At 34.1% G+C, this 17,225-nt stretch overlaps 2 protein-coding genes across 4 annotated transcripts in view; one reads left to right on the forward strand and one right to left on the reverse strand.

Annotated features, from left to right (window-relative positions):
* LOC125651441 (enhancer of mRNA-decapping protein 3-like) overlaps nucleotides 1–10,168 on the reverse strand; it is a 21,984-nt gene extending 11,816 nt beyond the window's left edge. Inside the window, exons 1-3 of one of the 2 annotated variants that reach the window (XM_048880031.2) lie at nucleotides 10,028–10,157; nucleotides 5,404–5,457; nucleotides 707–881 (exon numbers count right to left, since the gene is read on the reverse strand). In XM_048880031.2, the coding sequence (XP_048735988.2) occupies nucleotides 707–870 (164 nt within the window). In that variant the 5' untranslated portion in view covers nucleotides 871–881; nucleotides 5,404–5,457; nucleotides 10,028–10,157. Of the gene's footprint in view, nucleotides 1–706; nucleotides 882–5,403; nucleotides 5,458–10,027 lie in introns of both variants that reach the window. The other variant, XM_048880030.2, reaches the window with a different exon arrangement.
* Nucleotides 10,169–10,319: 151 nt separating this feature from the next.
* On the forward strand, nucleotides 10,320–14,843 carry LOC125652285 (uncharacterized protein C1orf131 homolog). 2 transcript variants are annotated; one of them, XM_048881343.2, is made up of 2 exons: nucleotides 10,320–10,476; nucleotides 13,783–14,843. In XM_048881343.2, the coding sequence occupies exon 2, from the start codon at nucleotides 13,786–13,788 to the stop codon at nucleotides 14,644–14,646; it is 861 nt and encodes a 286-aa protein (XP_048737300.2). In that variant the 5' UTR covers nucleotides 10,320–10,476; nucleotides 13,783–13,785; the 3' UTR covers nucleotides 14,647–14,843. The 2 variants fall into 2 exon arrangements, with proteins under 2 accessions (XP_048737300.2, XP_048737299.2); XM_048881342.2 differs by having other exon boundaries at nucleotides 10,320–10,468.
* The last annotated feature ends 2,382 nt before the right edge of the window (nucleotides 14,844–17,225 follow it).

A 17,225-nucleotide genomic window follows, 5' to 3' on the forward strand; every position in this document is an offset into this window, starting at 1 on the left:
TTACTGTTTTGTAATCTAAATTTTGATTGGTTGGATTGATGTAATTGAAAGCATTTGATTATGACAAACTGTAGAAGTGGTTATTTATGCTGGAGGTAAAGTACACGTTTTTCCACGTCCAACATTACTCAGGGGAGAAAAATATGCGGTAACTGAATACAATAAATATATTATAGCAAATATTTACATCTATATGTGTGGGGGAAATTTATGCATTTATTACATGGCCACCTAATTAGTGTAAATTTCCTCCATGCGTAAATAACCACTTTTACAGTAATAGTACTAATATAATATTTTTTTGTAAATAACAAATGTCTCCCCAGCTCCCAAAAGTGAAAGTGCTCGAAATTAACCCCCTCCCCTTATTGTACTGCATGGTATGAAGGAGAAAGCATGAGCAGGAACATAGACATTATGAACTGCACTTTATGCATTGAGGGAGAAAAGATTCAACATCGATGTAACCAATCTCAAAAATAAGATTATGCTTCATCATAAGCTATTGAAAGGTGGAGTCTCAGGGAGACAAGGGGCTAGTTATTGCACAAGATTATGCTTTAAGCTATTATGAGGTGGAGTCTCAGAGACATGAGACTAATTATTGTACAAGATTATGCTTCATCATAAGCTATTGAGAGGTAGAATCTCAGAAATATTTACACACAGAACAGGAAGTCAACGACAAAAATAAAACTACACTTACTTGAGAGTGATTTCCGATACTGGACATTTCAGTCCATTCCTGAACGCCTTGGTAATGGTCAGCTCCTGGGAACCATTATTGATGCAGGTTACCTGCCCCTGATACATCCCAAGAACCTCTCCACAATCAAGGGAGACAATACAGCCCACATATGCTGATGACATTGTGTCTTTATCTGAAAACACATCAATCGAGATTATTGAATTTCAAAATCAATGAAATTTGAAAACACAGCACATGTATTGGGAATAAAAACCGATGCAGACGTCAACATATGACGTACTTATTGACTTTAAAAAAGATATTTTTCATGAGTACAATTCTTTGTGACGTAAATTTACAAATCTGTAAAATAAATGTTAATCCAATTCATCATTTCAGGACTGTCTATAACAGAGGACCTCTCATTATCCCCACGTCTGTCTTCTTTTTCTGATTGAAATCTGCAAAGTTTTTCAGAAATGTTTTAATTGATTCTGACTAATGAAACCTTTTCTTTACAACTCAGTAACAATTCTTTTTAATGATTTCACAGAAAAGTTTGATGACTTCTTGCACTACGCTGATCTCTTGACAAAAGACATCATTATCCTTCCCCTCCTCAAGAGCAATACAAAACAAACAGCTGATGTCAATCTGTTTTAACATGCTTTAAGATAAATGAACTCCTCTCACAATTACTTAACAAAGACAGACAAGGATGTTTCAATCGCAAGGTTATGCATTCTTGGGAGATTTACCAGAATCTTCCACTGCTACTAATTCAGACAAATCCCTGATACCCAAGGTCATTTAGTTCTTCATTATCCCAGGGCACTACTTATACTCGGACACAGGACCTCAGTGTTAAGATTATCATCCGATGCACCTGCTACTTTTACTTCTGTTATGTGTGAAGAAAGGTTGCTATCATATAGATAGTGCATATGAAAATTTTCAACCCGAGGAAATCACTGTCAATCAAGGCGGTGAAATTTTTTAATGTTACCCTCAACTACATGCACTATTTGTTATAATACTGAATTTATGATCTATTATTTGCATTATGTTAAACAAAGCAAAATGCTGAGGTTTGAGGCCATGAACAAGACCAAAAGCTTTCAACTGTCACGTTTTCAGACTGATGAAAAAACATAATGTCAAGCGTAAACGTTTCGTAACACATTTCATATCTTTTCATTTGTTGGCATTAATTTTTATTTGACAGTTGCAAACATCCATTTTACCATCTATCTACTGTGAAATGTAAGTGCACAACCTGTGCGCATGTGATAAATTTTATAATATCACCTGTTGTCAAGTATTGTTTCCTGTTGCTAGACAACACCCAGGAGGAAGTGGTTTCTGTTCTTCAAGGGCAACAATGTTTTTCCAAATGCTTTTAAACCAATCAGATTTGACTACATTGCATGAAAGTATAATTATGAACATCTTAATGACTTATCTTTGTCAAGGCTGGGGCTCAAACCAAAGACCTCCTACTAAAAGAGCAAGCATTTTATATATAGGTACTGTTGCAAGCTATGTATCCATGTAAAATTCACAAATATCAGGTTATTGTCAGGTTATTCAGTCACAAATATACCTCAGCATGCTGTTTATAAAATAAAATACGTAAATCCAAGTGCAACAAACAAGTATCTGATTTCAATGCCTGTTATTGGTCAGAAATATTAAACTGCAACTGTACAGTCTATGCGAAAGACATCGGACCGTTGGACCTGACCGATGTGCAGTGCCTCAGGTCCGATGCATCATTTTTTACACCGGACCGGAATGCCCGATGTCTCAGTGTCCGGTTTTGAGCTTTAAATTACTATTTTGATGCGGAGTCATTTAAATATTTGTTATAAGTAAACAAGATACAAATGCCCCCGATAATGGCCAATTCTGAAGATGGCCAAGGTCAAATATCTTGGTACCAGTAGAAAGATCTTGTCACAAGAAATGCTCATTACAATATGAAAGCTCTAATATTTACAATTTAGAAATTATGACCTATGTAAAAAAAATCTAAAAGTAGGTCAAATGTCAAGGTCAAAAGGTTTAGTACCAATGGAAAGGTCTTGTCACAAGGTATACTCATGTGAAATATCAAAGCTCTATCACTTACTGTTCAAAAATTATAAGCAAGGTTAAAGTTTTCAAAAAGTAGATTAAACTCCAAGGTCAAGGTCACAGGGTCAATAATGTTGGTACCCACGAAAAAGCCTGTCACAAGGAATACTCATGTGAAATATCAAAGCTCTATCTATTACTGTTCAAAAGTTATTAGCAAGGTTAAAGTTTTCAAAAAGTAGGTCAAACTCCAAGGTCAAGGTCACAGGGTCAAAAATGTTGGTACCCACGGAAAGGTCTTGTCACATGGAATACTCATGTGAAATATCAAAGCTCTATCACTTACTGTTCAAAAGTTATTAGCAAGGTTAAAGTTTCAGACAGAATGACAGAATTATACAGAATGACAGACAGGACAAAAAGAATATGCCCCCAATCTTTGATCTCGGGGGCATAAAAATAGTACACAAATCCAATTACGTAAATCAATGTGATTAAAACCGCATGGACTGTCTAAAGTATTATACGGGAGGGATCCCTGGTATAGTATTACTAGTATAATAAATAACATTTCCTTGGTTTTGCATTTTCACGTGTTTCACTTTTTTACATTAGGTTTTTCGGTCTGACAAAATTTGCTCCGGTCTGGTGTGTTAATTGATTACACAGGACCGAATGTCCTGTGTGGTCCAAAAAACTTTCGCATAGACTGCTGCAATATATAAGTAACTGCTACTCAGCTAGGTGGGTGTATGATTTATTATAATGTACTCATCCATAATCTGTGTTGTGATACTGTAAATTAAATTCAGTGTGATCCGACTTTCCGGATCAACACACAGGGTGATCTGAATCCATTTCATGTCTCTCCGAAACTGATGACATACATCATAATGCATCAATGCAACATTTTTTGCTGAAAACATCGACTGCGTTACAAACATAACTGCGTACATAAAAAAATAATTTCACCATTTGTTGATTTGGAATACATATCATAAGGGGTATATAATAAAATTATCATTACTATAGTAACTTGATCCAAAGAGTTAGACCACATCTTGTTAACAGCCGCAAATCATCAGATCAAACAAGATGCTTTGCGTCGAGTTTGATCTGATGATCTGCGCCTGTGAAATCGACATGATCTGACTCTTCAGATAAAGTTACTGTAGTAATAATATATATATGTATTGTATTACCAGTATTTGAAGTGCTCATTTTAATAAAAACAAGAGGCCCACTGGCATTATTGGTCACATGAGTATTTGTGAAAATTAACACTAGCCCCAAAGCTACGACATCTACAATAATGCTCCTGTTCTGCCTAAGCTATAAATTCTACATGTAATATGCAATGGCAGTATGAATACACATGTGTTCTTTTTTATCAAAATGTATGCCCCTAAAAGTGCCCATATTGATAAAAGACTTAACATAATATTATGATACATGTTATATAACACCATGACTATTTTGGGCCCACCCTAGGGTCAGAATTCTGGGACTGCAAAATTCATACATTTGGTACATCTCTTTCTGCTTTTCCTAAATATGTAATTAATTCTTATCAGCAAAATTAATGATGAAGTCAAGATATTTACTCACTATGCTCATTTTGGCCCTACTCTGGTACCAAAACCCCTACCCATGGGATCATGAAATTTACAATTTAGGTATAGAGCTACATGCTCCTTCTAAATATCTATTCAATTTCAATCTAGTATCAAATGGTTTACATATATACACTATAAAGTGTGCCAAGTTTGGCCCTGCTCTGGAGTCGGAACCTCTACTTGTGCATCATAGTGGCCTTCCTGCTTTACACAGCTGCACATTTAGTGTTTCATGGATGTGTAGTTGTAGAGATTTTTTAAAACTGATAAATGTTTTACCCATTCTTAAGACCGGGGGTGGGGGTGGGGGTAGGAATCCTGAAATTTACATGTGATATCCCCTTTGACTCAAAGATGCTTCATACCAAATTTTAAAAGAATTGAATGGGTATAGTTATTAAAAAGGAAGTTCAAAATGTTCAATTGTTAACACACGCGATGGACGACAATGGATGCAGTCCAATAGCAGTAAGTCACCCGAGTGACTTAGGTGACCTAAAAAGTACTTTAGAATCCTTTATATTGAAAAATAGGAAAAGTACATGCAGTGCCACATACAATGAACATAAGGTGGTGAAGGCAATCACTAGAGCATGTAGACATATTAATTAAATAATCATCTGGTTTCTTTGACAAGATTAACACTACCTGTATTAAGGTCATGTAATGTAATGGGAACCAGCATGTTTAATTTATGCATTGTTTTGTCACTCTGTGGACAGGATGTTTTGACAATCTAATACACCTAGTTTACAAAGGTTTAACATAGAGTTGGCAATATGCCTGTTGTCACAGTCAAACAAACTCCTTAGTGGAAGCTTGAAATGAGAAAGTTAATTCAAGATATACACAAATGTAACATATTGTCAACATTTCCTAAATGTCTGTAACCCACAGTAGTTAATATGTACAACAATATGTACAACACACTTAGGATCAAATCAATTAGCTGCTACCATTAAACAACCTGAGAACAGTTAAATCATTACCTGTATTTCAATATATCACTATATCACACCTTACCTTGTCTTAATTACCCTATACTCCTTATGAATTTGACACAGGAATCGCCTATACCTACAATAATCAGTGTGTTTATTTCACAACATTGACAAAATACACCTTACATCTGTTACTTAAAATAGACACCAACAATGACCTATAAATACAGGTAGCCCACTGTGTAGTATTTTATATTCTGAAATTCAATGTGAATTTATCTTCTATAGAAAATTTAGGTCAACACCAACATGTATGAAATCTGCAAACATTACACAAATAATTATCCACCTGTGACATTCAAGAGGCCTCATTGTATCATTGCTGTGGTGTTTTCCTTTGATGATCACTGTGTTTTTATTTTTGATTTCGATAATGAGTTTTGATTTCTAAATTTTGGTCATGCAGTTCCTTGTTAGAGTACAGTTATATAATTAAGGATGATGCAATAATTTCTGAGCGCAATGATACAAAACATTTAGAGTAACCTTGAACTCGTGCATCTTCCGATACCAGCGACTGGTATCGGAAGATACACTCGTTCAAGGATACTCTAAATATTACTTATATTATCCTTAAAAATTCCACAAGTCTCTGACAAAATAAATATTAAATCAGATGCCTGGTGATTAAAATTAAACCCTATTAAACAGACTGTGCAAGTTAAGCTGCATTTCAACCACCTACTTGATTTTTAACTTCCCTAGAAATTAACACCTCACTTCACACCAAAACGAGACAAGCCCTACATCATATTAAAATATTGTTTGTTTGCCACTTTCGACTCAAATATTAAACAATAGGTAGGTATGAAGGAAAAATAATTTAGCTCTTCTTCTTTAAATTCAGATGTGAATCATTAACTACTAAAAATTTGCATGTATATATGTTTTGGCATTGGTGCTTCAATGCATCTTTTGAAACAATATGTTTTACATAATAAATAGAACTGTGCATTTATATCTGTCTATGGATGTCAAATCCTGCATAATTTACGTAGTGTACATGTACCTTCTGATCCTTAACCACCTTCTGTTGTATGTTAGTTTAAAATTTATCACATATATATTAACAGAAATTCTGACCGTCTTTTTCACATGGAAATTATCCTGACAGCGCCCATCCAGGAAATCTTGTGCCACCTCTAAGTACATTAAATTGTCTCATCAAAATATTCCACTAGTATATTCTATTACAGTACAGGGTTCGAAATTAACTCATGTCCGTAAGTCCGAGACTAGTAAAAAACGTGTCGGACTAGTGAACTCTCTATAGTACTAGTCCGTACTGACTAGTGAAAATCCAGAAATCAATCTTGAATTGGTAAAGATTTTTAGCAAGATTTGTTTGAGTCTCTTAGATGTTTGAACTTATGGTTGATTACCTGCATGGTCAAGTGTTTGCATGACTATGACAGCCTGATCATCCTAACACATGGAGTGTGTTCGAGACCGCCGTTCTTTGAACGTGCACAAATTGTCAAATTCCTGCCGATTCCGAACGCCGAGTATACATCACGAGAACGTGTTCTAGGTGCAAGTAGTGTGGTCTGAGAACATGCACGTTTGTGCGCACATTTTCTCGACATTCGTGACTCTAACACAGTAGTTCACAACACTATAGCTCATGACTTGGTCAATCGAGTGAATTTTTTTTTACTTTATTGATAAAATTTCGAACTCTTGTGACTTTAAGATCTGAGCACCAAAACAACAGGAACGTCGATCTCGAACGCACTTATGGACATTTATAAAAGGATTAACTCGGAGGTTAATATTGTATGCTTCTGAAGATCTTGAATGCGAAATAAAATATGGTGGTCTCTTTTTCTTCTATAGGTGTCAGAAATTGAATTGTTTGCAACTGTGATGTGTTTGATTTGATTAAATACTATTGAATAAAATGAAGATCATTTTATTATATACTGGACGGACTAGTGAAATGCTTTGCTGACTAGTGAACATTAACAGTTACTAGTCCGTACGGACTAGTGCTTGAAAAAGTTAATTTCGAACCCTGCAGTATATTTCCTTGTGCCTGCACATTCCATCACTTTTTCTCTTGACACTGACTAATTTGTCACTGACTATCAAATGAACAAAGTACAGTAAAACACATTTATATTGAACATGCTTACAACGAATTCATGCTTATTGCAAAGTAATATTTATTCCCTTAATATCATCATTCATGGTTATGAAAGGAAAATAATGGAAATTTTATTGGATATAACAAAATTAGGTTGTAATGAACTATTTTTGCTGGCCCTGAAGGTTAACTATAACTATACTTTACCGTAAAAAATTTAAAATTTTGATACATGCAAGTGTTGATTATCAAAATGCTTAAAACCTTTAACTGTTAAATCAAGCATACTGATGACCCAACCTAGTTTTTATGAAAACCAACAAGTGGATAAAAATAGACAAAAGATGATAAATTCTCTCTCTCTCTCTCTCTCTCTCTCTCTCTCTCTCTTATAAAAATTTATAAAAAAAGCATTAAAATTTTTTGAGGTCGGTCAGCTTATGGCAAACAAGCAATATTTCAATTTAAGCCCAACATTCCGTCACTTTAGTTTACTTTCTGCTAAAGTTACAGAGATTAATTTTGCTTCTAACTTGATAACAATTTCAACCCTTACATTGCTATAAACTAATACAAGTCCAACTAGATGACCACTAACTTGGGCCCTATCCTGAACTTGGCCCCATTTCATCAAAGATCTCAAAATATTAAAAGAAGTATATTACACTACACCAAAAATGTTCTGCCATTATTGAAAAGTATCAAATAGACATGATAAGATATTGAAATGGGAAACTTTAACAATATTTAGTATGAAAATCAATCCCTACAGACTGGCATTAACCTGACACATTAATCCACAGAGCTACCTAGCCAGGCATCAAACTATAAGACACAAATCATAGGACTGATATTTACTGTATCTATGCAGCATTTGTACTTCAAGGAAGTCAGTATTATGGCAATATAGCATACAACCTTAAATGCAAACAAAGATTAATATGAAGAGCAACAGGAGATACATTGCTCACTCAGCTACTGTGATTTTTAAATGATTATTTCTAAGCAAATTTTGACCTCAAAAGGGCACAACATAATCATGATACAAGGTAAAAATTATGGTATGAAATGCAAGATCTTGCCATATGGAATCTATACATATATATACCCAATATGAAAGACTAAACTAATACAGTTCAGAAGATGTTGCCTAAGTTAACTTTTATTAAGAGTAGGTCAAAATCCAAGGTCAAGGTTACAAGGTAAAAAAGGTTTTGTGCTGAAATAAAGGTGCATACATGAAATACATATGAAAGATGCATCACTCAACATTCAAAAGTTTATGCGCAAGGTTCCATTAAGTTTTAAAATTTAGGGGTCAAATTCCAAGGTCAAGGTCACAAACATCATGGATCAAATGAAATTTCTTACCATTAAAAATCTATATTCAAAATATAAAAGCCCTACCTTAAATACTTTAGGAGATATTGCCTATGCTAGGTTTTCATAATAGTAGGTCAAACTCAAAGGTCAAGACCACAAGTTCAAAAACTTCAATGTACTAAAATAAAGGTCTTGTCATAAGAAATGCACAGATGGAATGTGAGAGCCCTTTCACTCACCATTCAAAAGTTATGAGCAAGATTCAAGTTTCAGACAGACATGCTCACCCCCTCCTCCTACTTTATTCCTACAAGTGTATATAGCCCATGTAAAACTCTGATCCCCTATTGTGGCTCCATCTTACCTCTAGATTTCATGATTTGAACAAACTTGAATCTGCACTACCTGGAGATGCTTGCATAATAAGTAATCATGGCCCCGTTGTTCATGAGACGAAGATTTTTTTCTAAATATCCCCATGTAAAACTTCAATCTTCTATTGTATTGTAGCCCCATCTTATCATTGAGGATCATGATTTGAACAAACTTGAATCTACACAATGTCAGGAAGCTTTCATATATAAATTTCAACTTTTCTAGCCAGTGGTTCTTGAGAATACTTTTACATGACACCCATCCATTTTTGCCTTTCATTAATTATCTCCCCTTTGAAGGGGGGGGGGGGGGTGACCCTTCATTTTACATACTGATGATGTTGCTAAATTTCCAACTTTTAATATATGGTCTCGACTCTGACTCTCCCCTGCAAGAGTCCATGGAATCTCGTATAATACGACGTATTATCAATGCCCAACAGCAACTGATCATTTAAAAACTAAATACTTTATGAATATCCTAAACGTATGACAAAATTGTTTCATTCATTTCCATTTCAAAATAATCTGAATTTTAGTAAAAGATAAAATTACAAAACAGTAAACTATTTTTCACTTCAGCTCCTCCATTTGGCAAAACGTCTGGGAGTGAACAACCTTATGGCAAAACACAAAGACACCTAGCACAGGCAACCAAAATTGACTAGTTTCATCAAATGTCTGAAAAGACCTTGTTTCACTCTATTCCAAAAGTTATCTGAATTTCTTTCTAAGGCTAAATCTGTAGGCCCCTATCTTCTTTTTTCATGTTTTTAAATCACAATATGTAGGTCAACTTCGCCTCTGTCAAAAAACCCGTCATGACTTTACCCCATTTAAATAATCTCAATATAGATACTTACTATTAGCTTCAATGAATACCCAAAGATAGAAACTTCTTTTGAAAATTAACTATTTTTTCGTTTAAAATTTTTTCTCTCCAGAACTTGATTTACAAAAACATGGCCTCATAACAAACACAGAACCGCTGACGACGTTACGAAGAAAAATAACAAAACCAATTTTTTTCTAAGAGAGGATAAAAAAGAGGCAGTTGTATGCATAATCCCCTAATTAAATATTAAAAGGTGATGTATAATAGTATACCTTTTGAGGAAGGGTTGAATAATCATAAAAGATAATTCAATAATCTTCAATGTTATAAGCGACGTTCAAGTGAGCACATTGCGAGACTAAAATATTGCTATCTACTGAATATTGCTCATGATTTCAACATTATTTGACTCATATAATGTACTGTAACTAAGAACGCAATTCCTGGAAGATTGTTCTAGAATTCAAAGGTGAAACAGTCAGTACTATTTACATTGTCACTCACGTTTAGGTATACTGATAATCGGTTTAAAAAACTCGACGTATTGACTGATAGTGATACTGATGGAGGTTGTGTTGAATGTATTATAGTGCCGACTTTTAAATAAAATGTACTTAATTTCAAAACACACGTGTATATGTAGGTTTACATGTTCTGCCTGTACAGATTTAATGATGGTTTTATGTTTGTTTTGGTAAGACGTTTAGGTTTGGATTGCTGCATGATTAGGTTGAATTTTGTAGATTTCAATCATTTCTCACTAAGCTATAGAGTAAATGCCGGTTATTTCGGACTGTTGGGTTCAATGTGCAAGTCATTCTTGCATTACTTGGGCAAGCGGTAAATGTAGTACGGTAGAAACCCGAAAGTCCTGAATAACGATTTTTGCATTATTTCTCTCTTAATAGTTGATAGAATGACATCAAACTTATTGTGATAACTGTTTGTGATCTATTAATATTGAATCAGACTGAGTTCTAGATATCTAAGGTAATTTAAATAAATCGCAATTGCATATATGGTGCATTTATATGCGCATTTTATTGTGTTGCCCTACATATTTTTTATTATACATGTGTAGTACTTGTACTCTTCTGCAATATTTCAATCCACTTTAATATATTACACTATAAATAGTGTGCTTTTTTTTAAACTTCGGTTGTTGAAGCATATTCGTTATTGAATTAATGGAATAATTTTATAATTCAGTTATTGTTTTGATGCAGTGTAGGCTACTAAAGTGTGATTTAAAGTAATCATTTTTAATTTATATATCGAAGAGAAACGACAAATTTCAACATTATCATTCCATCATCAAGATGATTATAGACTGTACTATCATAATTCCCTTTTCTTTCTTAATCAAAATGACAAAATATTGTAAAAGCACACTTTTTGGGTTACATTATTTACTTTAGGGAGTATAGTTTCTTTACTTTCGGACTTTAGATTTTTATTCAAAAGAACATGACTGGGTGAATGGGGAACCTTCGCGTGGCCAGAGTTGGGCAACGGAATCAATGTTATAATCATTACTAATTACTGACAGACATCCTCAACTATCGTTTTACATGTACGCGTATGCTGTTTAGGTACGAATTTACCAAACTAAGGGGACCTACTTGTTCGGATTAAAGCAATATCACGATTACAAAATACAGCAGTTTTTATTATTCTGTGTTGTGGAAATAATGATAGAAACAAAAACTGTAGTCTTAATCAATATTTTTTGCATGAATAGGATTACTTAAAAACCAGTATTTACAAAGGGGCTGTGGAAATCGGTCAGTGTCTTCAACCATGTTTGGGTTCCGACAATTATAAAATATACTAGATTTACTGCTTTTTGGCAGGTGAAAACTCTGGTTTGGTACTTTTGTAGAAGAATTCTCAGAAAAAGTTTGTTTTTTATGTACCTAGGTTACAAACAGTAACCTCTGCAAATTACGTATTATTACATGAGAAATCTCGAAAAAATCGCTATCCGAGACTTTCGGGTTTCGGCTGTACTACATTTACCGTTTACCCATTACTTGCTATCTTCAAATCTTGATGCAGACCATTGCGTATTTCCCTTCCTATTATGCATGATATGCAAGGGAAAGTGGTCCAGAGCAGAACCCTGCCATGGAAGGTTATAGCAAGTTGGTTATAATTCATAAAAATGAAATTATCTTGTATTTAACACAAATATCCCTCTGTGAAAACCAGGTCAGCTTCCAGGTTGTTTTTTTTTACGGTTCCCTTGGGGGCGAATATTTGGTTCCATTCCGAACGGGGAAAAGTGTTTTTCCCAAATTTACCTTTGAAAATTCTCCAAAGTGTTTTACTACAGTAAATTCACTGAGTTTAAAAAATATTATCAGAAGAAAAAATACAGCACAAAGTAGACCAGTTCATTTATACTTTACTTTAAAAAAAAAATACAACTGAGTCAAATACTGAATTAGATGAAGAGCTGGACACCCAAAATGTTGAGTTTTCCAAAATTGAGTCGTGTTTCGGAGTATAACGGAAAGTACATCAGATAAAGTATATGTTTGGCCCATTGTGGGTGTTGGTAAGATAAAGTATATGCTTCAATGGCCCATTGTGGGTGTTGGTAAGATAAAGTATATGTTTGGCCCATTGTGGGGTGTTGGTAAGATAAAGTATATGCTTGGTCCATTGTGGGTGTTGGTAAGATAAAGTATATGCTTGGCCCATTGTGGGTGTTGGTAAGGTAAAGTATATGCTTGGCCCATTGTGGGTGTTGGTAAGATAAAGTATATGCTTGGCCCATTGTGGGTGTTGGTAAGATAAAGTATATGCTTGGCCCATTGTGGGTGTTGGTAAGATAAAGAAACCCCACAAATTATGTGGTACTTTGCTAGATTTCAATCTGATTTGGACCTTATACAAGTGATGTATTCTTGAATGAGATGTAAAACTATAATCTTAGAACTATAAGGAACAAATTTTATCTAAAATATCCTTAGTGAATGCAGCAACACTGCAATGCAATGTTCAATTTTGGGAGCTTGCAGATGGTTACAGAGGTATCGGATGTTAACAATGTCTTTCAACTGTTGTGGGTTTAAAAGAAATGTTTTAATGATCTAGAGCTATTAAAGAAGCCCACATTTTAAAATTAATTTGAATAAATAAGTAGTCGCTGCTTTGTTAGGCTACAATTACAAATACATCATGGACAATTTGTTTCAGGTGAAGATAGAAAAGTTCTAATTTACTAGAAAAGACAATAATATCAGATAGAGCAATATATTGTATAAGCCCATTTTACTCCCAATATTTCCTTTATGTTATTAAATTGTTTTAAGCAAGCTCAATCAAACCAAGTGTCGCAAATTTTTTCCAGTAGGAAAGGTCCAGTTCCCTGTTTTCAACAATCTAATTAAAATTAAACCTTTTCATCTGTTCACCTACGATCACTATACAAAATATTGCTACAAAAGGATCGATTGTGTAGTGATTGTAGGTGAGCGGATCAAAGAATTTAATTTTATTTAGACTGTTTTCGAGGCGTGAAAAAGAACCATTCCTTGAAATGAATCTGTGATTGTGATGCAGCTAGTGACATCTCGGTGTGAGTGAAAATTTCTCGAAGGGACATAATACAAAAACAAAAAACTACTGTGAATGTAAGGCATAATGCAAGAAGATTGTTCCCATGAACACACACAATGGATTATTTAGTTTTATGTATAGTAGTGAGTGTGAATGTTCATAAAAATTAATGTTTGTTTAGATTGAATATATACAATGTTTTTGTATATATTGTAGAGAATGGAAAGTGAAATATCAGATTGTTTGGAGAAAGAATTATTAAAAAGACTAGATGCTTATGGAGAAAGTTTGATGGACAATGATGATTATGAAGAGAGAATCAAGCATGCAAAACAAAGGAAGAAGAGGAAGAAAATTGTGGAGGAAGATGATACAAGTGAGCATCATAGTGTGAAGAGAAAGAAACGAAAGAAAAATAAACATAAAACAGAGACGGATCACTCATTAGGTTCAACAAGTGTCGAAGACGAACAGTTGAAAGTGAGTGGAAAAGAAAAACGGATCCAACAAATGAAGGAGGAACTCGGTCTGAATGGTGTGGAGAAAAGGGAGATGAAGTCTGAAGTTTGTGTGGATACGGAGGAGGAAACAACAGCAAACTCAAAGGTGGTGGTCTATAAAAATCCAAAATCCAAAAGAATAGAGAATAATATGATGGATTTAGCTGAAAATTCACAAGAAGCTGCTAAGTCTGATGCTGTATTTGATTTAAAGTCAGCAAGGTTAGACGTGCAGAAATTCGGAATCAAAGGATTTAAGGACGAGAAGAAAGATGCAGCCATGGGTGCCCTGCTTGTAAAACTCGGAGCGAAACCCAAGAAAAATAAAGCTTATAATTATAAGGAATATCAAGAACTTGTGAAAAAGCAGAAAGTGGAAGAGAGGGAAAAGCGGGAACTGGACAGGAAACTTGGTTTCAAGGTCAAAAGTAAGGTCGTCGCTAGGAAGAAAGATCGTAATGATGTGGGTCGGGTGGACGGACAGGTTGGAACATATAAAAGTGGCGTCCAGTTTGTGACCAAAAAGGACTTACAACCAGGAGGTCGGCCTGTTAAAAAGAAAAGGAAGAAAAAGTTTTAGTCATTCAGGAACATGTTATACATGTATTCATAAGGTTGAGAAAATTATTAGATTTATGTTGCTTGATAAAGTTTTATTTGTTCAGAACTCTGAAATTCATAGAGATATTTACAGAACGAATGAAAATAAAAGGACATACATGTACATGTTTTAAAACTCATAGAATCCTTTTCTGCAAATAAATGTAGTTCAACATCGATAGGTCTATTACAACTATATTTATTTCGACTTCATTGCAGTTATTTGATTTTTTTTAATTCCTCTATGTACAAGTTCTAGGATGTGTGTATATGAGCAATTGTAGCAGGTATTCACAAGTTTGTACAAAGAGATGTGCCGTCTTACAGTCACTACCTGTAAAAGTCCTTCATTTAATTATTTATCTAATGGACACTAAACATTGATTTTGCATTATGATACATATATCAGGTTTCTTCAGTTGAATGCCAGCAACTATCAGCTGACCACAATTCTCTGTGTGTGATATTGTGTAACTCAAGGTCTCTTGTTAAGAGTTTGATTTTCACAACAATCTGATAATTACTTTTCTTCATGTGTGAAACAGGACCAGGCCCTGGTCATATAAAAGAACGTTATGTTCCTTGTCCAGATTTCAGAAATACATATGAATTTATACATTAAAAACAATACTTTTACACTACATATACCTTAGAGTATAAATGTTTCCAAGTTGCAAACATTTAAAAAAAAACATTTTTAGTACACTTATATAAAATGTTCTTAGGTGAATATATGATAAGAATAGATGTTTTCCTGTATACGCAGTTGTGTTAAGTAGGGCCATAGAAATATTTTAGAGGAAAAAAGCATTATAAACAGATCAATTTTTGACAAATTCTGTACACACAACCTTTTCATACAAAAAAAAATATGTATATATAATTAAGTGCATATTGACCTCCCATACATTTTTCACCAGACCGACAGTCTGTATATCACGTGATCAAATATTAAGATAAAATCGTACCGTGTATGTATAAATCGTTCCATTGGCACGATATCCAGATATCAATGCAAGTTGAAGTTAATATTACTTCAAAACATATTAATTTCTTAATTTGAAAAGTGCTGAGAGCAAGTTTATCGTGACTTGTAACATGTCTAATTTTTGCATTGAACATGCAAGATGCGGCGATTTTTGCATATACGAAGTTGAATCTAGCCCGAAAAACATGTTTTCTGTTGAAGCCACAACTTGCTCCCCTAACTTTCCTTTTGCACTGAAGTTCAAATGTCGCATAAATCAAACACCTTTCACTCAAAAACCTCGGGGTGTCGTGCCAATGATGAAATTTGTATGTACGGAAACCCTGTTTATGCAAATGAGTTCATTGTGAAAGTTACAATATACATGTAGATTAGGGGCGATATCAAGATCACAATATAATATGGATATTACTTTAGCATGTATGTTATATAAAGAAGAAATTGAAAATATTTCAATATCAAAGAGAATTAATATAACCCATTTGACAGAAACTTTTACACGATTGCGGTTTATTGTTTGACAGCGGTGGTAAATAACGAAAAAAATATTTTGACATTTCCAACTGCAAAAGGAATGTAGATATGTACGTCATGACCTTCATCATGACGTATTTGTCATTGTGACGTCATGTAATGTGCCAGTGCGGTAAAGTACATGTTTTACAGCACTGGTATTTATGAGGAAAGCCTTAACTCAGCCGCGTAAAGATATGATAATTTCCCCCTGCTGCAGCAGTGTGAAATTGTAGTGATTTTAGAGTTGTCTTTCTTTTTTATCACTTTTGTGGAGGATTTGAAAAAATAGGTCTGTTGGTATCAGAAAACAGATAAATTTATCGCCCAGGAAAAGATTTCATGCATGCAGTATATACATGTAAAATCAATGCCAAATTCAATTGTGGACATTTTTGTACTTCTCAGGAAAATAAAGCATTCTACTGACCAAGATTTTCAATAATTGTTTTATTATATAATTGATTGAACAGTGTTCGAAATTAACCATAGACCGATAGACCGAGTCTATGTCAAATGACACTGGTCTATGCCAATTGTAATTGAGATAGACCAAATTGTCTTTGCCGATTTCTAGATTTAAAGCAATAAAGTTATCCCCAAAGGGACCCTGCATGGTCAGTCAACGTCTGATAAATGTTATTAGGAAAGGAGGATATTGTTATAGAAATGGGAAAAAAATATGCTTTCTAAATTTTCCCCCTCGATGTTGCGGTCTATGCCAATTCGATGAGGTCTATGTCATTGTTTTGGCATAGACCCGTGGTCTATACAAAGTCTTAAAGGGACTGGTTCACGATTTTTGAACAAAATATTTTTTCATTTTTGATGTTGGATATTTAAAGTATAACTCATTTAATGTTGACAACCAAAATTTTGACCTTCTGAATGCAAGAATAAAGGCTATATTTTAGCCTTAAATATGTGTTATGTAAACAAACAAACAAGTGAAATATTAATTTCGTAATATAAAGCATCTTAATTTTGCATAGTCACACATTTCAACTTTTAGATGACACATTTTACCCGAAGAATGCTTGAAATGTGAAAGTTATAAT

Source organism: Ostrea edulis, chromosome 5 (assembly GCF_947568905.1).
Source record: "Ostrea edulis chromosome 5, xbOstEdul1.1, whole genome shotgun sequence".
Lineage (NCBI taxonomy): Eukaryota > Metazoa > Mollusca > Bivalvia > Ostreida > Ostreidae > Ostrea > Ostrea edulis.

Coding starts and splice junctions, on each gene's coding strand:
- LOC125652285 (XM_048881343.2), top strand. CDS start 13,786: ATGGAAAGTGAAATATCAGATTGTTTGGAGAAAGAATTATTAAAAAGA.